The following is a 25146-nucleotide window of genomic DNA, read 5'->3' as shown; positions in this document are numbered from 1 at the left end:
ATTTTGGTATATTTATCAATACCAACCGATTAATTTCATCAACCGTGAAAACAATGGTGAAAACTGAGAAAGATAGGAAAAGAAAAAGCAATCTCCCTCCAAACAAAAAGAAACTTTATACTTACAAAGACAAATTCAATGAATTCAATAAACCAGAACCACTAGTATTTGTATTCCAAGCTTCATCATCACGTTGTGGTACCAATGATTCAAGAACTTCAGCAAGACGAGCTCTTAAGTGTGGATTAGTTAATAATCCTGTATGACTCATAAATATTATGCTGAATTCTAACAATGGTTCCAATGGAATTGACGACACTTCAACAGACTAATTAAGAGAGAAAGAGAGGAACGTAGAAAACATTTCAAAGGTAAAGATAATAAAGAAGAAAAACCGATGACGGTGTTGAAAACTGTTATTGTATTTTCGCTATTTATTATTCGTAATTATCATCTTAAAAATTATATTCAATTGAAAAAAGAAAACGTTACGTTGAACTGCGTGTACAAATGTAATATTATAATACTTCTTCAAATTTAATATTTATTTTAATTACGGAACAATGTTTTGAAGATTGTTGTTGAAAAAATTGGAAGAGAAGCGAATGTCCTGCGCTTTAACCGGGTTGGTGGACACGGAAAGTCCACCTAGGGGAGTTGGAAAACCCTAATTCCAAACCAATGGTGCACATGGGCTCCAGGATACTGAAGGAACAAATAAAGTATGAGCTTATTGTTGGTCACCGACCACCATGGGACTGCATCTCCTAACGTTGCTCCACTGAGTTGTAGATCAAACCTTTAGGTCAAAGGTTCCGGGTGTGGCCCCCTAAGAAAACCACCTGCTTCGGTTTGGGCACCCAGGTAATATCACAATCCTCATACAAATCAATGATAATCACTATTGGCTTCATTGTTATTATGTGGCGCAGATGTATTTGGTGTCCCTTTGTACCAGTGTTTACGTGTTCAAATAAATAAATAAATGATAAACTTATAGAAAGCTGAGGCGAATTTATCTCAGTGAATATTATAATTCTTTTCATCTGTTGTTGATCATTTAAAACAATGAAATACAAATGAACTGAGAACTGTGTAAGTAAAACAACATATCTACCAATATTTTGCGTTTTGTTGACCGAACACTCAATTGGATCCTATTGTATGGAATAAAGTGATTTTTGTCCGCAAAGATTTGTATTTTATCGGTGTTGATGTTTGTTATTGCGATTGAACACTCTCTATTAGGATATATAAATCCTGAATGGGTTGCACTGATATTGATATTTAGTAACAAGTTTTTACTTAAACTGGACAGTAACTAATAGTGAAATTAAAGACTGACATTTTGTCTTATTCAGAACTCCTTAGCTGAATGTACAATTTTGTCGCAAGTTAGTAAGTATGTGGAAATGCATTAGTGTTTGGAATGAAAGATACGGATTTAAGTATCAACGTGAATAGTGACAGTGGGACCTCAGCACATCTAGTTAACGAGTAACGAACTAGATGAAAAGCGTGTCCTGAATTTTATTGTTAGCTACTAATCCAGCTTAAATAAGCTATTTGATTTTTATTGTTAAGTTGATATTACAATCTTGATCTAACTATATCATATATAATTTTTCTTCAGGTAGTTCTGTTGTAAATGGTTTGTTAGGTATATACACTACCCATTTATTATATCAATCGATTAGATTGTTGTTTTACGACAAAAATTATTTCTAACATAAAAAAATTCGATTAAATTATTGAAAAACCCTCAGTACACGAAATTTCCAATTGCTCGTGATGAGATCCAACAATTCGCACAAACCTCTTATACAAATAACAAACCTGTGTTCACTAGTGACTAATTTCTAGAGATAAGTCCAGGAGTTCTAGCGAGGAGCCGCGATCAAAGCCGTTCGAGCATGTCGGTTGCAAAGCAGTTACTCACCAATGCTACTGGAAAATGGTTGTGCAACACCAAAAATTAAATTTAGAAAATTGAACCACTAAATGTCAAAACAGCGTTCTAATTGTGAACCGATCTCCATAAATTCTAGAATTCTGAGCTTTGATTTCCGATAGGTTCATGGATGCACATTGCTGTTGTCCCTCACATAGACAAAACAGCTGTTAAGTAGTCCTTGGTTTTCAAAAATTGTCTAAGATCAGTGTGTGATGTAAACCATGAAATGTAACAATTAATACAAACCATTTAGAGTGACAATAATAATCAACGTGAGAGTTCATGTACTCTTGGCTAAAAGAAAACCTCCAATAATTAATATTTAATGCTACTCTGATACGTCAATAAAAAATAAACACATAAGCACAATGAATAATTTCTATTGATTATCGTTAATTAATATTAGTAGTTATGATTCCAACTATATTTGATTGTACGATGTATGTTTGATATATACGATACAAACCATAGTAGATAACAATTTTTATTTAGTTTAGTTTATGAAAAGACAACAAAATAAAGTTATTTATTACTTAATACAGTTGTCAATATTCATAAGTAGTAAAACAAAGATACAGGTATGTGTTACATGGGTCATTGATTTTCGATATACGTATTTATTTTCAATATACACTAAATACTGTTCAATATGCATTAATTGTATGGTAACAATCTAATCTGTGATATGCATACATGCATACATGTAGTCCCATATAAACCTTAGTTTAATGAAAACAGACAGACAAAGAAAAAATACTACAAATAATCCATTTCCATTGCTCTTTTACAAAGTGAATGTGTAGAGTGGAAAAGTGTAATACAGTGATTTTATAAAGTGAACGATTTTCAATAGAAAATTTATCCTAAAAATTGAATAACAAAGAAATTAGAGGGATGCAGATGTCTAATCACTATTTTAAACTGCTATTGTCACAAACAGCATAGCTTACAGAAAATAGAAGTAATTTTGAACACTGAAACTAATTAAACCGATGATTTGTACACATTATTCTGATGACTTTATTCAAATAAATACTAGCTGTAATAAAGAGTTACTACTCCTCTTATTCACTAAAATCTAAGAAATGGACACTAGGAAGTAAATTTTATTGTTAGAAATTACTTCATTACACAAAAAATTGTCGATCACTGATATCTGATCAGCGTTCCGGTAATCATAGGTGTTGTTAGAAATATTAGAGTGATTGTCACTTTCCGACTGTCCACATCGTGGAAAGATATTTCTTCATCAAGAACTTAAAAACAAGGCTGGGTTAGTGGTGGTCTTAGTGACCTCGGAGTGTGACCGCACAGCCCAAAGGGCAACCATTCGAAGCCGGTTGCGCATAGCCGTCTTATAAGAAGCTTATGGTGTGCTAGCTACGCACTTCAAAAGGCCTTATCGCCGAAGACGGAGATCCGTAGGATGAAGTAAGATGTAACATTTTTAGGATAGACCTTTTTCAACTTCCTTCTGCAAAAGGCAGCATTGCTGTAGATGGTGATTGTCCGAGGGAAATACTGTACTGCTGTCACACCCTCCTACAGTCAGTAGTACGACTTCGCCCTTAGGTCTTAAGTTGCTGCTTTCGGTAATACCGTTCTCCAACTGACCTGTCTAATATGGTAGAACCTAAGGAAATATGTGTTTTGGCCAATATAGCTCGTTCGAGTCATCACGATAAGCAAGCCCGAACATCACATCAAAGTGGCAGGCATAGTTTGGATCATTAACATGATTGTTAGTGATAAAGAGTGCTAAACAGAATAAACTATGACAACTGATTTTGTGAAAGTCATCACTGATAGATGTCTGCCTACGTAAGTAATATATACATAAAGTACAACTTATTTAAATATTAACAAGAACGTATATGAAACTATCTACGGTGATATTCAATAGGATCTTCCGTGTGAGATCGGAACAATAGCTTCGTTATAATCAAATCAAGAACAATAGTGCTTTAGACTACATATCATTAATTATGCACTATAACACAATATGAAGGACTATGAACCAGTAAGCACGAACGGCCGTTACAGTATTTTCGGTGTGTGATTAGGAGTGGAATCAAGAACAGTCCTTTCATCCTATTCGAGTCCCGCCAAGCGAATGTACATATATCTTATAAGTGATATTTACACAAAGACTTGCTTAAAACCGCAAACGCTTTATCCACTGGGTTACTGAGTACATATAACTATTAATTTGTTCAAGGTATATGAAAGTAATTAGTAATGGATTGTAATTTCCTCTATTGAAGAGCATTGTTTTAAAGTAAATACAAACCAGGTATTTATTTTTGGGTTAAAGTAAGCTTTTATAGATTAAAATATAAACTCAAATGAGGGAGAAGACGAAAAATGATGAAAAATATCAACACAGAAAACTATAAGAAAAGAAAAAATACTAACCTCAAGAAATTCGTCTTTGCCACGTCTTAAATAACTAACAAGTTCCACAACATTATCAACCAAATATTCTGGTAAATCAGAAAGACAACCATGAGAAAATGGTGTTGAGTCAGAGGTAGAAGTAGTAATATTACTACTATCACTACTATTTTTATTTAGTATATCATTAGCCAATTTGACAAGTAAACGACAAGTGGTCACAGCAAATGACAATTGATCTTTTAATCGAGACATACACGACAAACTGGTAGATTGTTCTAAATACCGTGCAGTGCGTTCACGCATAAAACGACGTAAAAAAATTACTGTAAGAAATATGAAAAAAGAGAGAGAACGTGGTTTTGACAAAATATTAGTAATAATAATGTTCATAATTATTATTCAATATTTGCAGTTACACTGTAACATAATAAAACCAACATACTATACATATGGATAAATTTCATTTATAACCTCTCAGTTGGGTTTGATGCATTCATGTCAAAGAATCATATAGGCAGGTTTTAACTTAAGAAAGGATCCGCTTTCTCACCGCAATTATGCGTCTAAACTTTTCCAATAGGTCAATACTAACCACTGATTAATAAAAATCCAAAATATCTCGTAAAACTTCAAGAAGATAAGAAACCTCTGAATAAATTGATTTCCGTGTGGGTCATAATTAACACATGAAAAAGAAAATCGAGTAGCGGTTAAATCACACTTCATCTAAACACAAATATCAACGGATAAATAGGCATGGTGATGATCATGACTTACAAATATCTAATATTCGTAAAAAAAGGCTTCAAATAAGTTTTGGATTATGTAATGAATCGGACTTTCAAGCCTAATAATCTATCAAGAAATATTTTCTGGATTTTTTGGGGAAAAGATATTCAAATAGTTCATTGGAGTGGGAAAAAGGCTGTAGTGTGATACAATCTAATATACAATATTATCATCAACTCCAACTGGGCACATGAATGTGAATATTCACAGGTTCATTGAAACAAATAAAACAACACGTTGAAACGTTACAGTATTCATTTACTAATTAATAGTTATCAGTTAAAAATAACATATTGAATTCCCAATCACTGACTGAATGAGAAAAATTATTATTAATATATACTGGTGAGGAAAAAATTGTATATAGAATGTAATAGGTTGGTCGTTTTTTAATCGGGTATTTGTGAACCCTCATTCGCTAACTAGCAACTTATGCTCCATAAGAGTCAGTATTTTATTATCTAAATAGTTTTTCTCTTGTTTTTCTAGATCTATTTTCATGTAGATGCCTTACTTTATAAAAACCTAAACTCCTAACTTGAGCGGTAGTTTATTAGTTAAAGCATTCGGCTTCTAGTCACTAAGTTTCAGGTTCGGATTCCTTTTCACCTATTTGGATTTGAGCAACCAGGTATTATCACTAGATCTTGCACTGAAAGCCAAGTACACAAATTTGTATCCGACAAATAAGTTGAATAAATGAATTTACCTTGGGAATCATTAGAATTATCCGATTCGTGTGGTTGCAATTGATCTTCTAACCGATGCAATTGTTGACCAGTTTCAAAATGTCTAGCAATCAACGATGTCCATCCAATACGTATAGCCGCATGTGCAAGAAAAAATAATTCTGTTAAAAGAGGATAATCTTCATCATTCGTTACTGCAAGTGAAGTATTTTCAGATTTCTTAAAATTATTATTTGCAGGTGCAAGACGTGTTTCTCCACGTAAATCTGAAGTAAGATGATAATAATAATGACAATAATAATATAGTCTACTCTAATTGAAAAACAACAGAACAGTATGATAATATTTTGGAAAAAGAAACGACAAATCAATTACTGAATTGCTGATTAAGTAAAGTTCACAAAAACCAAGTTTTTATAGACATTATAGATAGATGCTAAATCCTCTATACGAAAGTGTCGTTCATTTTTCATAAGTGAATAGACTACTATAAAGCAAAATTGCACTGACTATGATGCCTTAATTGTTGATAGTACATTTCTTTTTTTAAAAAAAATCAACGTTAGGAGAGCGCTGATAATATTAAGTTCACTTGTTATTTTTCCCACTTTAAAATAAATTGGGATGATGATGTTTGAAGAGGACAAACAAGACTTTTATGTATGGATACCCACGAAAGACACAAATATATAATGTCTAAATACTTCAACAAAAGCAATATGGAGCAATATTGCGAACTGTTTAAAGCTAAAAACATAAATCGCTAGATACCGGTTTAGTGGTTTAAAGGCTAAATGCTCGCTGCAAAATCTGAGGGTCCTAGGCTTGATCCTCGGGTGGTCATGGAGGTATTCTGCTAAGGAGCCCTATACGTGGAATCCCTGGTTTTCAATGGTTGTCCAACTTAGGCCGACTCGTGATCTCAATGACACTTAACAATCTCCACAAACCTCCCATGTTGAAAATTAATAATATGAAATGACTTTATACTACACGACCGATCCTTACGGAATCCAGCCTGTTGATCTCGAAGTCGAGCGTCTACTGCGTCTTTCATCCGGTTCAGCAACACTTTGTTGAAAACTTTTCCTGGCACTAACAACAGTGTGATGCCTCTGTAATTCTCACATTTGCTTAGATCTCCTTTCTTTGGTATTTTCGTGAGATATCCTTCTTTCCAGTCCGTTGGTACTTGTTCCTCCTCCCAAATCTTCTTGAATAGAAGGTGAAGCATGTTTGCTGTTACTTCAACGTCTGACTTCAAAAATTAAAACTACTAATCACTAAATATGTGAGTGCAACATAAAATTTTGAGCCTTCATAATGAGCACATGATCGATTGTTCACCCCATTAAGGCATTTGGATTTTTGAGATTTGATACCTTTCCCAGCCATCTAGTAATCGTCCTTACATATTCATTTTCACATCAAGCAACAGTTGAATTGTTAACATTACACCTTTCTACTCTGAGTTTAAACAAATCACTAGGTTAACAGAAAGTATTAAACTAATTGAAAAAAACAGTCGTTTGAACCGAGACACACGGAATACAGATAATCTACTAGTCATCTTAGGTTATTAGGATGAAGAATATAACACCAATATTAACATTTTGAACCATGATGTGTTCCATATGGCCACAGAATTTAACTGTTAACAAGAAGTTAGTGTTTCACTTTAAGCTGTCATAAATGAGCTTTAAAACAAATGCTACTTTGATATTTCTAATACGTACTGCAAGTTGTTAGTTTTTTTTACTTAAAGAAAAAAAGACAAACCTGGTAATACTGTTCGGTCTGTACATGAATCTGTAGCATATTCTGGCCAAATTTTATCCAACGGCGGTTTCTCTGGCAATGTCACTAATGGTCCAGTTAAGCGAACTAAAACTGCTGTAAAATTACTAAGAAATCCATCACCAGCTAGAGTTGGTGTATTTGATCGACTTAATAAATCATGATTCATAATTGAATGTGCTAACTGACCACGAGCTGTGTGAATAAAGAACAAATGCAACAATAAAATTATTATTGCTCTAACAGACTAGTCAGATTACCTAATAAACGCGGTTTGTTTAACCAATACCCGAAGAACTCTAAATTACATTTCCAGTGAAACTTGGGGAACAAACATTTTAGGGCCGGAGTCAGACAAGGATGTCTACTCACCCCCTTCCTCTTTCCTCTGGTGATTGACTGGACTATGAAAACCTCGACATCTGGCGGGAAGCATGGAATACAATGGACATCTCAGAATCAATTAGACGATTTGGACTTCGCAGATGACCTATCCCTCCTATCTTATACACATGAACAAATACAGATGAAGACAACAAATGTAGCAGCTGTCTCTGCATCAGTAGGCCTCAAAATACACAAAGGAAAAAGCAAGATTCTCAAATGCAACATGGAGAACACCAACCCAGTCACACTTGATGGAGAAACTCTGGAAGATGTAGAAAAATTCACGTACCTGGGAAGCATCATTGACAAACAAGGAGGATCTGATGCAGATGTAAAGGCGAGGATTGGCAAAGCAAGGGCCACATTTCTACAATTGAAGAACATATGGGACTCAAAACAACTCTCAACTAACTTCAAAGTGAGAATCTTGATTACGAACGTCAAGACAGTCCCACTGTACGGAGCTGAAACGTAGTGAACTATTACATCCATCGTCATGAAGGTACAAGTATTTATAGATAGTTGTCTACGCAAAATACTCAACGTTCACTGGCCGGATACCACCAGCAACAGCATTTTATGGGAGAGGACAAACGAGCTTTCAGATGAAGAGGAAATTAGGGAAAGACGTTGGAAGTGGACAGGACATACATACAAACTGCATCATGAGGCAATCGCTAACTTGGAATCCGGAAGGGAAGCGGAAAAGAAGAATGCCAAAGAACACATTACGTCGGGAAATAGAAGCAGATATGAAAAGGATGAATAGCAACTGGAAAGAACTGGAAAGGATTGCCCAGGACAGGGTTGGATGGAGAATACTAGTGTGAGGCCTATGCTCCTCGACGAGGGGTAACAGGAGTAAGTAAGTAACACTGCCCATCCCGCTAGTATTTTAATCAGGGTTCCAGAACCTTCCAGAAACCCAAGGTCATCTGAAATTCTATAAACACCCTCGAATTTCTGTACCTAAACTAACCTTGAAGTAAAGCGCTCCTCCTTTCGTGTTCAAGTTGTCGTGTAGATTTAGCCTTGGGTTATTAGATGAGCTTTGGAAACTGACTCAAGGCTTAGCAACATTGCGGCAAATAGATCTTTTTAGACAAATTAAGCGTTTCAGTGAAGGCTGTGGAAACTACAAGAATGACGCAATCCTATATTTTGTGTTGCTGAAGGCGTATAAATTATCACGTCGTTCATGAGTTCTCATTGCCAATTCATCAATTGTATGATTTCTAGTGAAGTGAATCGGGGAACATCATAAGTGAATACGATTTTAGCAAAGTGTGAATCAATGAGACAGCTGGAGGGCCTCGATAGTAAAGACTTTTAAGAATGTGGTAAATAATGAAAAAGGAAACAAGTTAAGAGTACTACCACAGTATTTTTAAGTATATAGAATAAATGTGACCGGAATTTAGTAAAATAAAGATTTTATTCTCTTATTTAGTGTATTTACCGGAAAATTTCAATGAAACATAAATTTGTGAAGTTTTTGTTTAAGTTCATTAAAACAGAAGTCGATACTAAAACAGCCCAAGGATTTAATTTGGTTTGAAATGGTTTGGATTATCCTGTTGTTGATATTTTTGGGCGAAATTCGATCAATCTTGACATCTGGGCATCCTGTGCGGATCGCCTCGATATATCCATTATGACACAAGCTGATAGATAATAGATTAAATTTGGCTAGCAGTGAAATCCAAGACACACATTTCGTCCTATTTGGGACTCCTCAGATGAATGCGCCAGCACCCCAAAGTTGATACTCATTCTGAGACTCGAACCTAATACTCCATGATTCAAACGCCATCGCGTTAACTATTTAGCTACTGCGCCCAGATATAAACCCACTAAAAATAAATGGTACTGGGTCAGAGTTCCGGAGTGAATATCAACTTAAGGATGCAGGTACACCTACTTGATGAGTGTATTTTTCAGTATTCCGTATATGATCCAAAGAACACAACGAGATCAAATAAAATCGCTTTCAATAAAAATTCTTCCGAGAAAGTAATATATATGTGCAACAGAGTTTATTAACATACATCTTGTTTTCCAACAACTTGAATAACCTAAAAGTGTGTTTATGTATAAGTTAGATGGAATCATGGTAATACTAACGTTTTACAGAGAAACCAACCTACATTCACAACACGAAAGACCATATTTTAGACAAGGCCATGAATATAAACTCGTGTTCTTAGTATTCAGTGTTTAGCTAACTTTATGTTAGATAAGATGCATACATTCTCTTGAAGTCAAAATTCTGCCTTCTTTACGAAAGTTAAAAAGGATCATTGGTTCATTAATTAAAACAGATCGCATGCTTAAAATCCCTTCCGGATAATTTGGTCTGAGTAACAAAGTCGTTTAAACTGAAAGTTAGGGGCGGCCAAACCAAAACGTGGCATCAGTCCTTGAAGTCACTAACTTTTAGTCTGAGCCATGTTGGTAGATGAAGACTACTTGGTTGGGGTCCACGTGACTATCGTAACCAATGGTTGGAGACTGTGGGTGACATGGCTCAGAATCGATCACAATGGCGTAGGTGTATACACTCTCTATCTTCCATTAAACAATGAGGTTAAAATTGCTTTGTATCTTTCTTTCTACCAAATGATTCTTTCTTCCTGTACTTTATCCTTATACACAATCTTCCTTAAATATATTACTACTATTGAAGTAACTACTTCTACGAATTTGGTGTTCATCTTGTTGTGCTAATGAGGTGCAGCAACTTGGACCGACGCATATATGTGCCTGATCCTACGTTGTAGCTGGATGACCGAAAGAAATATAATTATTTTCATGAGTACTAATTTGGTAAGTAAATAGAACTTTTGGACTCTAGCTATAAGTATGTACAAATAAACCTCAAAAACAAACCTCATGGCATATGGATAAACAAGGCTAATCCTAACAACAATACAGTTTCTCAGGAATTCCAAATGAATATACTTGAATACTTGTAAATATTAATATATAAATAGTGAAAAAGACAAAACACTAAGACAAACCTTTGTTAGCATGAATACATCCACCGAACCACTTGAACAATAACTTTTTAATATATGGACGTCGTTTGCCAACCCTGAGTAAATTAGTGAACAAGGTGTTCAATTCCAAATCCATTTGTTCAGTTAACTAGGAAATGATTTGCATAAAACAGACAATGCATGCTATAATGTTTCTAGTTAAATAAAATAGATCGACAGCAAGTGAATGAGGATACCGGAAAGCCGTATTAATGTATAGATTTTAATCGTTTCTACAAGCAAAACATTTACATGATAACTAAAAACATTTTTTTTACTTTCAAACTGTGAAATAAGTTGTTTCTTACAAACCCCAACGCTTGGTACAATACAAATGGTTTCATAGGATAATTTTGCTTTAGTAAATTAAAACTTAAGACAGTTAAAATATCGCGGTGATCCTCTGAGAATATACATATATCAACCAATATTCATCAATAGTAACCCCTAACATCAACAATGGAAAGATAAAAATCGGTCAGTTACATATACGCACCACCTAACATTCAGTACTAACCACGGTAAGAACAAGCACAGTACGTGGAATTTCGGTATACAAACTTGATTAAGCATTGCTAGAGAATCGATCCATGGTTTCGCTAATGATCAATTTGAAGAATATTGAAAACCTTTGTTCTGAAACTAGGTGACAATCTATTGAAATCGATAACCATGATAACAAGTAATTTATTATTTCATTTCTTTAAACACATAAATACTGATACAAAGAGGCACCGAAATATTTATATGCCACATAAAGTAGTTGTCATTAGTTTCGTGTATGGGCTCGAATATTGTTCAGCTGCGCAAACTGAGACAAGTGGTTTTCTTCGGGGACCACTGCCTGAACCTATAACATAGAGGTTTAATCCACAAGGTAATGAAGCGACGTTCGGAGATGCAGTCCCATGGTAGTTGGTGACCAACAATAGGTTCGTACTTCATTTGTGGCACTTCAAGAGTTGGAGTGCCTTGAGGACTTCCGCATTGTTAAGTGGATCGATCATCATGAGCCATGGAGAGCAAGACAGTCTGATCGATGTCCCTGGGGCAGCAGACCAGTTGAACTGCTCCTCAAAAGACTCCGCCCATCGTCCAAGACGTCGGTATGTTACGGATATGCATCCCTTCGGTCTACAGAATATTTCACTCACACCAGACTACTTACTGCTAGTGACTCGTATGAGTTGAAAGAGCTTCAGGTAGTCACCAGGTGCAGCTACTGCTTTCAACTTGTCAGTAAGTTTCCATCACAAGGCTTCTCGATCCTTACGCATACTTCATAATTTCATTACGCAAGAACCTATGTTTATCGTCGAACTTGCGGTTAGCAGGAGCAGGCCGACGTATCTCAGTGAGTTTTAAGGAGCCCGTAGAAACCCTGTGCTTATAAGCGGGAAGTTTCGCGAAGCTGCAAGCGAATTTACTCACCATTTTCACACCGTCATGCAAGTGCAGCTAATGCAAATCTATACTTTTCGGTGGGCTGGTAGATAGGCCTGAACGTAGCTCGGTTTGATATTTAGTTGCAACAGAAGCCGCAACAAATTTTCTGACATCGATCCGTTTAGGATGATGAATTTATCGGCCACTAAAACGTAAGGTAAGATTAGCGCAAACAAGGCCATGATCAAATTCCAGATAGATACTCCAAAAGGAGCGGTAGTCTTGTACACACTTATTATTGTGTACACAATAATAGGTACAAGGAAGCGCCGAATACATATGCGCCACATAAATCATTCGATTTGTGTGAGGGCTGGGATACTGCCCGGGTGCCCAAACCGAAGGTGGGTTTTTTAGGGGGCCACACCCGGATCTAGAGGCCTGGTCCACAAGGTAATGGAGCAACATAAGCAGATGCAGTCTCATGGTAGCTGGTGACCAACAATTGGTTCATACACCATTTTTTCCTTTAGGATTCTGGACCTCATGTGCACCATTGGTTTGGAATCAGGGTTTCTCAACTTCCCTAAGTGGATCCGCCGCATCCATCACAACCACGCCAGCAATAGCTGATCGCCATGTGGTTAATCTGAGATAAATACCTCCACTACTTTAGGATTTACTCACACAATTTCAACTCGGTGTGCTAATGGAGTATGACAACTTAGACCGATGTACACATGTGCCAAGTCCTACGTTGCGTCTAATTGACTGAATGACTGACAACTACCAATAAGTCTATAAATCCTCAAAATGTTGATGACTTGAAAGATATATATATGTATATTCCGTGAAAATTTCCGTTAAGCTGAGTTTTTTTAAACTAGAGTCGTTAGCATTAGCTTTCAAACTACTAAGCTAACCTTTGAGATATGACATGGCACTAAAGACGGTGAGCTTTGGCAGTGAAGACCGGATGAATTTGAACTAAAGACAGAAATAATGAGTAACGAACTCTTTGATGAGTCAATCGTCTGACTAACTTGTCTGTTGTTGAGTTACAAATAACAAATGTTATACTGATACATCATTTACCATACCACTATCTGACAAATGAACCAATCTTGGGCAGAAACGTATGTCGATATTTTGGCACTATGTAGCACCACTTAACAATTTAAGCACACAAATCTTGGTACGAAGGGACACCAATATTAATATGCACCACATAACAAGAAAGGGAGGTCGTGAAGAGATAGGGAAAGGTGAGTAAAATAAACTTAAAGAAACAATAGGTGGATGAAAACAAATGGACAAGTAAAAAAAAATAATGGAAGCAGTTCAGTTAGGAAAAATACAACCAATAAAGGATTCTTCTAACTAAAGTTCAGTTAAGGCTCCTCTCGCTTATATGAAGAAAAAAGAAGTTACAGCAGAATCGTCACTGGCTTCTATTCTGAACCATGTCTGACAATGTCTTAAGTTACTGTGTAGTACAAACTCAAGGACCCCAAACAGAGATTCGTGAAGGACCGACAGAAGCCAGTCCTGTACAACTTTCTTTCATACCACGACACCATATTATAAACTGAACCGCTCTCTGTTTTTCACAACTCGTTCCAGCATCGGCAAATAATGTATGGTGTGTAATCCGCCGGGACGACATAAGTAAGACATGTCTAAGCCACTGAGGTCGGTGCTTCGAGATAGCGATACCAATCGAATCACCGTCGCCGTACACGAACACACAATACCGAGTCTCTGCATTACTAACACGGAGTTGCTACTGGATGTCAGCAATCCTTCGGAGATGATGATCGGACACAGACAGTCTCCTAATGTCCTCAACTCGGACAAGCCAAGTTTCACAAGCATAGAGCGAAACTCCCCTAGTCAACTCGTTGTAGATCCGACCTTTTACAGCCAAACTAACATCACGAAGGTGCCAAAGATGGCCCAGATTGGCATAGGCCGCTTTAGTCTTTACGTAAATTGATCTCATTACTAACAACACCAGCATTTACGCAGCTACCCAGATACGCGAACGTCTCGACTACTTCTATCTGCTCACTGCCCAATATGAGTGCAGGATGATGGTTCTGCTAGTCTTGTGAACGCGCCTTCCAACTAGGTGCAAAGTTAAAAACGCTTTACGATTGATTAAGGCATAAAAATAATAGGTTCATATGAAAAATAGTACCTACTAAAATGATACAGAGCAATGTAATAAAACTCAGCAACTATGTATAGGTACATATATTGGTTTATGATCCAAGGCTAATGAAGTAGGATTCTAAAAATTATACGGAGCATGGTTTGAATCCGTGAATTAGTGGACAAAAGTCGGATACTTATGATAACTAATGAATGTATCATACACTACCCTCACGAGTAGTACAAAGTAAACACCAAATAAGGCATAGAGAAATAGTGAATGCACTGAGGTTAAAATACTTTACGTTCAACATAACTGGACAAAGAATAGTCTTCTTCACTATCAGTTGTATTACATTTTATTTAACTAGTATACATAATAGCATCCTAGCGGACGTCATAGCTACATCGTAGTTTAGAATAACTTAATATTTGGACATTATTGTGAAAGAACCGCATGTAAACGTCTGGTGAGTGCACAAATGTCAGTAATACCTGCCATATTGTACGTTGTTCGGACTCCACAACAGATTTTAGAGGTACTTCTTCGGTGAAAAATTCACCGATTGGGGCCTGATTAGTTAGGAAAATTGTTTCCGCTGCTTGAGGTGAATGTAAATGACTGGAAACTAGAAGTCGACCCAAAAGACCACCTTCGAATTCATCAGGTCTAAATGAACCACTGGAGAAATTCTGAGGAAACGACAACTCAATAAGAAGCTGTAAAAAATAAATTGGTAAGAAAAGATTTTAAGGTTTAACAAATAATGTACATGTTTAGATGTGATAATGTCAAATGTAATTTTCGGAAAAAAAGTAAAGAACTGATAAAATTAGAAAAACTCTATGGACCCTAGCTTTGCTGATGTTCTTCAAGTATAGTGGTGATACCGTGTTTCAAAAAGATTGATAATTAAACATAACCAACTCCCAGTCCAGAGACTTAGAAATCAAGACACAATTTAATTAAATTTTCCGTAGAACAAGTAAAAATCTCTTACTAACAATTAAACAAAACGTTTTAAATGCTATCTAGACTGTAGGCAAAAGCTTTATACTAACAGCCATGGTATAGGTATACTGATACTGGGTTACAATTTATCTTGTTATAAACTATACAATACATCCAACTAGACATACCAAAATGATAGCAAAGTGATTTTGACTTACAAACTTTCTAATCCCAAATGTATGTCTCGGAAAAAAAACTACGAGTTATACGTACTACTCTTGTGTAATCAAACACTTCCTAACAGGTAGCAGAAATGATAAAACTTCCCAAGATGAAGACCAACAACAACAATCAGTTCGCGAACTGATCCATTAAGTATCGTGTAGCGAATAAAAGTCTAGGAATCACCCTTATTACAGAAAAAATACAACAAATCACTGACCAGAACAGTAACAAAACGAAAAAAATATTCCAAACAAAAGCATCATTTGACAATAATGATTAGAATATTGAAAATGTAGAATAACCTGAGATAGACATACCTGAGCAGTGACTGCATACTTAGATAACCAAATTGTCATGATCAGCAGAGGACGGCGTTGAGGACAGAACAAGACACGTTCTCTAGCACCAACTAACTGTTTATTTAGGAAGCTATTTACTACTGTTGGTGACTGCACTGAGGAGTAATAAATGTTCCTTAACTGAATTAGAAGGCGATTAACCAACGGCCGTAAACTGTTTAATGCGGACTGAGGACAGGATTCTAATATACTTACATCCGATAGAGATTCCGACTCCAGATGACTAAGGACTTCATCAAACATTTTTTGAATATAAGCAATTTGATCGCAGTCATCTTTTAATAAAATTCAAAAGTTAAGAAACTCATTAGGCAAAATAATATAAAAGTTGTATAAAAAGTGCAAAGTTAATTTATGGGAGGAGTGCAGTGTACTCTGCGCATAACCACAAACTAAAAAGGTTAATAGTTCACAAACTAAAGGTGACCGTAAGTCAACATACCTGTGCAGAGAGCTTGATAAACGATATCAAATAGGTTCGTGCTGCTTTCCGGATTATCAGACTCAGCATCAACAAGCAATAGAAGTACAATTTGTCTTACAATACTTTTGCGACAATCTTCAACGATCTGTGAAAGCTGATATAACAAAATATATATGACAGTACTGACACGATATATTATTTTATTTTTTAATTAAACACATAAGTATTGGAACAAGGAAACACCAGATACATATGCGCCACACAAATCTCATTTGATTTGTGTGAGGACTGAGATACTGCCCACGTGCCCAAACTGAAGCAGGTGGTTTTCTTAGGGGACCACACCCGGAGCCTTTGACCGAAAGATCTGATCCACAAGGCAGTGGAGCATCAAGAGGAGATGCAGTCCCATGGTAGCCGGTGACCAACGATTGATTCATACGCCATTTGTTCCTTCAGGATACTGGAGCCCATGTGCACCATTGGTTTGGAATCAGGGTTTTCCAACTCCCCTAGGTGGACTCTCCATGTCCACCAACCCGGTTAAAGTGCCGGACATTCGCTTTTCGTCCTCTCAATTTCGCAAATAACACCTCCGCCACGAGAAGGCAGTGAGTAAGACTTCCCTGTCAGAGGCTATATACGCGTGGCAATATGAGAGCATTTCGAAAGGGAGAGCGAACTCTCCCCATTCTCGGCCGTACCAGGGCATTTGGGGAAGTCGTATACTGTAGCTACTGGTACGAAACGTTATAAATGTTAAGAAAATTAAAAACAAACTTCATAACATATAGGAACGACTTATGTTAACTTCACTAGATAGGCTACAGTGAAGAAACGATGTCTCTGCAAAACTGTATTATACAATGCAGAGAAAACAATTTTTACAAGGTGACCATCATTTCTTATGAGCACCTTTAAGTAATTGAGCATTTCAACGTTTGCTACTTAGTCCAATAATATTATTGTATAGAAGTTATCATTACTTTTAATACGCCAATATATTATTGAAAGCAATTTTGAATGAACTGGTGATGCTAAAAGTGGATCTCATAAAAGGAAAAAAATTAAAAATTAGTTGGTCAAAGAACAAAAAGAATAAGGTACCTAGATTTTCGGTATCTATACCTCCCAGCCTATTCGCAGAAATATAATGATACGAAGAGTTTTGGTATTGTACTAATATAATAATGGACGGTTTCGCATCATATATACTCAAACTAATTGAATTACCAGAAAGTTAGCATAAAGTGGAATATACTGCGACGAGCTCAAACGGTAATTCATCCACTGCACTGAAACAATTCAAGTAGAAGAAACCCGGCCTGATCCCAAGTCTATTTAGAGAAAGCCAGTCATTTTACAACACTGTGGAAACACCGCGCGCGCTATTTAAAAGGACAGTGGTATTGTTTCACGTTGAGTTTAATTCACTGTTTTGATCGTAAATTACGTATCAAAACTACCGTTTACACTTTAATTGAATTTATTTCAGTTAACGTGACATTGTATTTGTGTGTTTTGATTCTGCTTTTGTGTATTTACTGCATCAAAGCATTCTTGGTCGACTGAGGCTTGTTTATTTGATAAGGTTGTGATTTATCTTACATATCTACCTTGCCTATCATTTTGTTTTATTCTAAGATGGTCGGCTCTGTACACAAGTGTGGACAGCCATATTGCTTATTCCCCGTGGAAGAAGGGATGCAATGTGACGATTGTAAGAAGTGGTTTCATAAAATGTGCACCCGCTTAAGCCCTGCTGCCTATAAAAGGTGCTCGAAACCAAATTCTCATTGGCTCTGTATGTTTTGTTGCTCAAGTAAGACATTACTCATTCAGGAAGCCATCAGCCTTCTAGCGTTAGCTAAAAAGGTCGAAGTAGGCCGTGCAGGCAACATAGATACTGATAATGAAGATTGTATCAGTGTCGTAAATGCTGCCATGGCAGGTACCAGACACCCAATTTCGCAACATGAAGCAAAAATTTGTACTCCGATACAACCAATGAAAGCCATGCCATTAAGTACTGAGGGACCAGTCGCTTTAGCAGCGACTGAGGACCCGGCTAGAACCACTATCGTCCAGAATAGTTCCAATCTGTATGCTGAGAATAGTGGCAAATGGATTACGCGGAAACGCAAAAGAGACGGAAAAACATCCAAAGAAAGCGCGCGTATAGTCGGTAAGTCATCGTTGGACTCACGTCCTGAGCATCAGGCAACTCCGCTCAAGTCCAAATGTAAGGAAATAATTAATACTGTTGTGGATGGAAATAGTCTAACTTCACCAAATGTTGTTGGGAGTAACTCGCTTGACCCACATGACACTGTCATAAAGAAAGCTAATAGCAAGAAGCCGGTAGCTAACCGGCAGGATCTGACATCACGGTCAAAGGCCGTGAACACGACGTTTAAGGCAGTTAAACAGGTGCCTAGTGTAATCATCTGGAACTTGGCAGAATCGAAAGACACTGATCCCGCTAAGAGACATGCCCACGACCTGCAGTTAGTGGGATCTCTCATCAGAAATATACTGCCAGAGGAGGTCCCAGGGGTACATATCTCGAAAGTCATCAGACTTGGTAAGTATGTTGGAGGCGAAACCCAACAGAGAAGGATCCTCAAATTAGTACTCGGTAATTTTGAGGAACGGGACGTATTACTAAATAACTCACGCAAAACTCGTGACTCAAACATTCGTATTCGACCTGACTGGCCACTTGAGGATCGGATCAAGTGGAAGAATGCCCTAACAGAGTTAAAAACTCGAAGGCTAAACGGTGAAGCGAACCTTACGATTAAGGGTTTTCGGGTAGTCAGGTCTTGGAAGCCAATGCTTCCGAGACCTGTGTGGGTAGAACGCATGTCTCCAAAAACACCCTAAATGTGTGTTATACGAATGCTCGTAGTCTTCGGAATAAGATGTCTGAACTAAGTTTGATGGTAGACGACTTAAATCCGGATATAATTGTTATCACCGAAACTTGGCTCACTGTAGATATAGACTGTTCTCCAGTCATTTCAGGCTACATCTGTGTCAGAAGTGATAGAGTTAGAAGTCGCAAGGGAGGAGGCATAATATTATATATTAGGGACCACTTCCGCATTAACTCGATCGTATCGGAGGCGCATGTAAGTGGTACGTGTGAGGTAGTATGTTGTACAATTAGGTCTAGAAACGGGTTAGTGACGATAGGAGGAATATATCGTAGTCCGTGTTGTCTCGCTGACGACTTTATCCTAAAACACGTCTGTTCTTGGAGTAAAGCAGAATGTTGTCTCATCGTTGGAGATTTCAATGCACCCCATATAAACTGGATAGAGCTCAGAGCTCCATGTGGGGGTTTCGATAGCGTCCTTCTGTCATCAATTATTCAATGTGCACTTGTACAATGTATCGTTAAGCCGACGCATATAGACTTGGAACATAATCCGTCATTGATAGACCTTGTCCTCACACACCACTGTGAAGATATCGTTGACATTCAACATCTTCCCCCACTGGTGAATAGTGACCATGTCGTACTTTCCTTTAAGTTCCGGATACATGGTATAGAATTTGCATCTGCTCCACCCCGTCCTAATATCTGGAGAGCTAATATTCCGGCAATCAGGGACTATGCTATCTCAATTGACTGGTCGGTCGATGCTGATGGATCGATTGATGATGCATGGAATAGGTTTAAGTCTACGTTCGAATCCGTAACTCAACCGTTTATCCCATGGTCAGCACGTAAGTTATCATATTGCCCTCCATGGATTAATAAGGAAACCCGGAAGCTGTTGAAGCGTAGGAAACACTTCTGGGACTTATTCTTGTCAACAGGTCAGGCATCATTTAAGTGCGAATATAAAAAAATCCGGAATATATGTAAAAAGACCATAGCTCAATCCCGCACGGCTTACGAACGACAGTTGGCATACGATAGCCGTACCTGTCCGAAGCGACTGTTTTCGTACGTTAAAAGGCGGACGAAACGTAGTGATGGTATCCCCTCATTACTGTTAAGCGAAAATTCAGCTTTATTGGCTGAATCTGATCTGGCGAAAGCGGAGTTATTTGCTAACTATTTCAGTGAAGTCTACTCTACGTGTAGTGTTACAACTACTTGTCCCGTTGACAATGAGATACCAGCCATAGGACCTTTACACGTGACAGAGGATATAGTTCTTCCTTTGATAACTAACCTAAAACCTTGTAAGATACCGGGCCCCGATGGGTTACACCCACGTTTGCTGTCGTCGCTTGCGGACATTATCTCAAGACCGCTCACGATGCTCTTCAACATGTCCCTTTCACAGGCTCAACTACCTAGAGACTGGAAAGACGCCATAGTTAGTCCTATATTTAAGGATGGTCAGAGACGGATAGTATCTAACTACCGGCCTGTTAGCCTGACCAGTATAGTAGTTAAGTTACTTGAAAAATTAATTCGGGCTAAGCTACTGAGCCACATTGATTCGTACAATTTGTTAACTCCCGAGCAACATGGGTTTCGTAACAAGCATTCATGCTTGACTAACTTACTCATTGAGAGAGAGGATTGGACAGCTGCACTAGACAACGGCCAGTCTGTCGACGTGATATTTATAGATTTTAGCAAAGCGTTTGATAAGGTTTCACACTTAGGTCTTATGCAAAAGCTCTCGAGCTTTGGTATAACAGGTGCTATACAGGAATGGATAGGAAGCTTCTTATGTGACCGCAGACAGAGAGTGAGAGTCAATGGAACTCTATCCGAATGGAAACCGGTCAAAAGTGGTGTACCCCAAGGCACCATCTTGGGCCCTTTACTTTTCCTTCTGTATATTAATGAACTACCTTTATTACTTAAGTCGTCGACGTTATTGTTTGCGGATGATGTTAAAATCTGGAGAACAATAAGAAATGAGACTGATCGTTGTTATCTACAAGCAGATTTAGACGAATTAGTTAGGTGGGCTCATGATTGGGGCCTGGAAGTTAATTCTAGGAAGAGCGTGTTCATGCACATCGGGCACGATATTAGTTACCACTATACCATTAATGGTACATCTCTGCCACGCGTTCATGCGCATAAAGACTTAGGAGTAATTATAAGTCACGACTTAAAAACTACAACGCACTGCAGTGCGGTTGCTTCCAAAGGCTATCGCGCGCTATGGTCGCTTCGCAGAGCATTTAAATGCTTTGACGAGGATATTTTTCGAATTTTATATCCCACCTATGTAAGGCCACACTTAGAATACTGTATCCAAGCAGCTAGCCCTTGTCTGATAAAGGATACTAAATCGCTTGAGCGTGTCCAGCGTGTAGGAACAAAATTAGTAAAGGGTCTTTCCAAACTCCCTTACGATGAGCGTTTAAAACGTCTAAATCTTTTCCCCTTATCTTATCGTAGGACGCGAGGTGACCTTATACTGGCATTTCGTATCTTTAATTATGATCTGGGTGTTAATATGTCTTACCTTTTTGCTCCCTCCAGCACTAATAATCTCCGGGGTCATAGCAAGAAGGTTCTGAAACCGCGATCTAATAAATTAAAGGTGGGGTCCCGTTTTTCTCATCGAGTGGTCAATGACTGGAACGCTTTACCAGAACAAGTGGTATCAGCACCATCAGTGAACATTTTCAAAAAGAAGCTGGACCTTCACTGGAAGGAAATCTGTCAGGATTAACACAGGTTCATCAACCTACTATCCTTATTACTGAAGACTGAAGACTGTGCAACTTGATAACTAACAAACGAAAACGACAAAGCAACAGTTCAACAATAGCTTATTATCGTTAGTCTCGGAGTAGAAGGACAACATTTAAGACCTGAACGATACAACAGAATAATTTAAGCTAACATTAAAAATTATAGTTAAACATCTACTTACAGCGTTTGTTTGTTTAATTACACACGCACGGTGATAAGAAGAGACCAAATAACTAATTGGGTTGGAAGCCAAAACGTCATTGATATCCGTGGCCGCCCCTGTGTTAATGCTGACAACATCATAATCGTTAAATTTTCTCATTTGGGTTCGGTCAAATATAAGTTCATCTAAACTGCTCCCCGAAATATGTACATTACCACACGAGAACGGTTGTATGTAAAGTAGATGACTGGGTCTACCTGATTCACCAAAAACAAGATCTGAAAAGGTGAAACAGGTGAATAATGCCAAACCTTTATCATGGGTAATGAGTAGTATGTTCTCCAAGATTTTAGTAACTTCAGTTTCACAGGCACCAAAAATTGCCGGACCCAGACCTGAGTGAAAATTACCTCAAAAACCTATGAAACAAATTACCGACTGATGAATTTTTTACAAGCGAAGCAAAAGGGTTATCTGCTGAGTCCATTACTGATGTGTTTAGTTAGAGAATAACAAAAAGCACAAATCAGACGAACTTCGCAGATTTTTTGAACATAGCACCTTAAGGACGTACGAAGGTCAGTCTTGAGTAGTAAGGATAGTAGTTGGTGAACCTGTGTTAATCCTGACCGATTGCCTTCCAGTGAAGGTCCAGCTTCTCCGAAGAGGGCAAAACGATAAGACATATTAACACCCAACTAGTAATTAAATATATGAAATGCCAGTATAAGGTCACTTCGCGTCCCACGATACGACAAGGGGAAAAGCCTTACGCGTTTTAAGCATTCATCGTTAAGGAGCTTAGAACGACCCTTCACTAATTTCGTTCCCGCACTCTGGACACGCTTAAGTGAGTGAGTACCCTCAAACAGACATGGGCTAACTGCTTAGATACAGTGCTCTGAGTGTGGTCTCACATGGGTGGGATATAAAATTTGAAACATCTCGTCAAAGCATCTGAATGCTCGGCGGAGTGACCAAAACTCACGATAACTTTCGGCGACAGCTGCGTTTCAATACGTACTTGATTTCGTGTCATGACTTATTATTACTCTTAAGTCTTTATGTTCCTGAACGTGTGGAAGAGATGTACCATTAGTAGTATAATGGTAACTATTACCGTGTCCGATGTGTATGAGCACACTCTTCCTAGAAATAATCTCTAAGCCCCAACCACGAGCCCATCAGACTAATTAGTCTAAGTCAGCTTGGAGGTGACAATTATCAGTCCCACTTCTTATTGTTCTCCAGATTTTGACGTCATCCGCAAACAATAATGTCGACGTCCTAAGCAATAGAGGCAATTCATTAACGTAGAGAAGGAAAAGTAGGGGGCCTAAGATGGTACCTTGAGGTACACCACTTTTGATCGGCTTCCATTCGTTTCATTAACCCTTACTCTCTGTCTGAGGGTACGTAAGAAGTTTCCTATCCATTCCTGTACAGCACTTGTTATTCTGAAGTCCGAGAGATCCTGCATAAGATCCAAATGTGAGACCCTGTCAAGCGTTTTGCTAAAGTCTATGAATATCACATCGACAGACAGACTTTTATTTAGGGCTGCTATCCAATCCTCTCTCGCAATAATTCAAACAAGCATAAATGCTTGTTTCGAAACACGTGTGGCTCGTGAGTTAACAGATTGTACGTATCTATGTGACTTAGTAACTTAACCCAAATTATCATTTCAAGTAACTTAACGAATATTCTGATTAGACTAACAGGCCGGTATTTAGATACGACCTGTCCCTAAACATCCCTAATTATAGAACTGACTCTAGCGTCTTTCCAATCCCTAGATAGTTGAGCGAGTGAAATGGTCATGTTAAAGGGCTTCGCGAGCGTTCTTGAAATAATGTCCGCAAGAGATGACAGCAGTTGTGGATTCAACCCATCAGAGCCCGTTATCTTACAAGGTTTGAGGTTAGTGATCAATGGAAGAACAGTTTCCTCAGTCACATGTAAGGTGCTATGGCTGGTATCTCGGTATGATTGGGACAAGTATTTGTAACAATATACTTAGAGTAGACTTCACTAAAACAGTTGGAAAAAGTCTCAGCTTTTGCTAGATCTGATTCAGCTGTTAAATCTGAATTTCCGTGTAACGGTACCGCGTGAATACCGTCACTACGTTTTGTTCCCCATTTAACGTACGAAAACAATCGTTTAGGACGATTACGGCTATCATATGCCAACTGTCTTGCGTAAATAATACGGTATTTAGCTATGGTTTTTTTACATGTGGTCAGGATTTTTTGGTATCCACGCTTAAATAATTCGTGTCCCAGAATTATTTCCTACGCTTCAACAGCTCCCAGGTTTCCTTAATAATCCATGGAGGGTAATGTGATAGCTTATGTGTTGGCCATGGCATAAAAAGTGATGTTACGGACTCGGATGTGGCCTTAAACTTATTCCATCCGTCTTCGATCGATCCGTCCGCATTGTCCGACCAGTCAGTCGAGTTAGCACAGTCTCTGATTGCCGAAATATTAGCTCGTCAGATATTAGGACGGGGTGGAACAGATACAATTCGTATGTCATGTGTCTGAAACTTAAAGTGAAGTACAACGTGATCACTATTCGCTAGTGGGGGAAGGTGCTGAATGTAGATGATATCTTCACAGTGATATGTGAAGACAAGGTCCAGCAAGGACGGGTCATGTTCCAAGTCAAAATGTGTCGGTTTTGCGATACATTTTACAAGTGCACACCGAATAATGGTTGATAAAAGGTCGCTATCGAAACC

General features: G+C 37.9%; 1 protein-coding gene across 1 annotated transcript in view; it reads right to left on the bottom strand.

Moving 5' to 3' along the window:
- Window positions 1-22948, bottom strand: part of Smp_030780 (putative ubiquitination factor E4a) — a gene marked incomplete at its 3' end in the record, with an annotated part of 41471 nt that extends 18523 nt beyond the window's left edge. The window contains exons 1-11 of the mRNA XM_018798046.1: window positions 22833-22948; window positions 22709-22792; window positions 22416-22675; window positions 16570-16705; window positions 16086-16402; window positions 15087-15311; window positions 11034-11160; window positions 7609-7821; window positions 5850-6095; window positions 4370-4674; window positions 126-328 (exon numbers count right to left, since the gene is read on the bottom strand). Coding sequence (XP_018653026.1) covers window positions 126-328; window positions 4370-4674; window positions 5850-6095; window positions 7609-7821; window positions 11034-11160; window positions 15087-15311; window positions 16086-16402; window positions 16570-16705; window positions 22416-22675; window positions 22709-22792; window positions 22833-22884 — 2168 coding nt within the window. The 5' untranslated portion in view covers window positions 22885-22948. The remainder of the gene's footprint in view (window positions 1-125; window positions 329-4369; window positions 4675-5849; window positions 6096-7608; window positions 7822-11033; window positions 11161-15086; window positions 15312-16085; window positions 16403-16569; window positions 16706-22415; window positions 22676-22708; window positions 22793-22832) is intronic.
- Window positions 22949-25146: the final 2198 nt, after the last annotated feature.

This window comes from Schistosoma mansoni, chromosome 6 (assembly GCF_000237925.1).
Source record: "Schistosoma mansoni strain Puerto Rico chromosome 6, complete genome".
Taxonomy (NCBI): Eukaryota; Metazoa; Platyhelminthes; class Trematoda; order Strigeidida; family Schistosomatidae; genus Schistosoma; species Schistosoma mansoni.
This window is presented reverse-complemented; position numbering and strand designations above follow the sequence as displayed.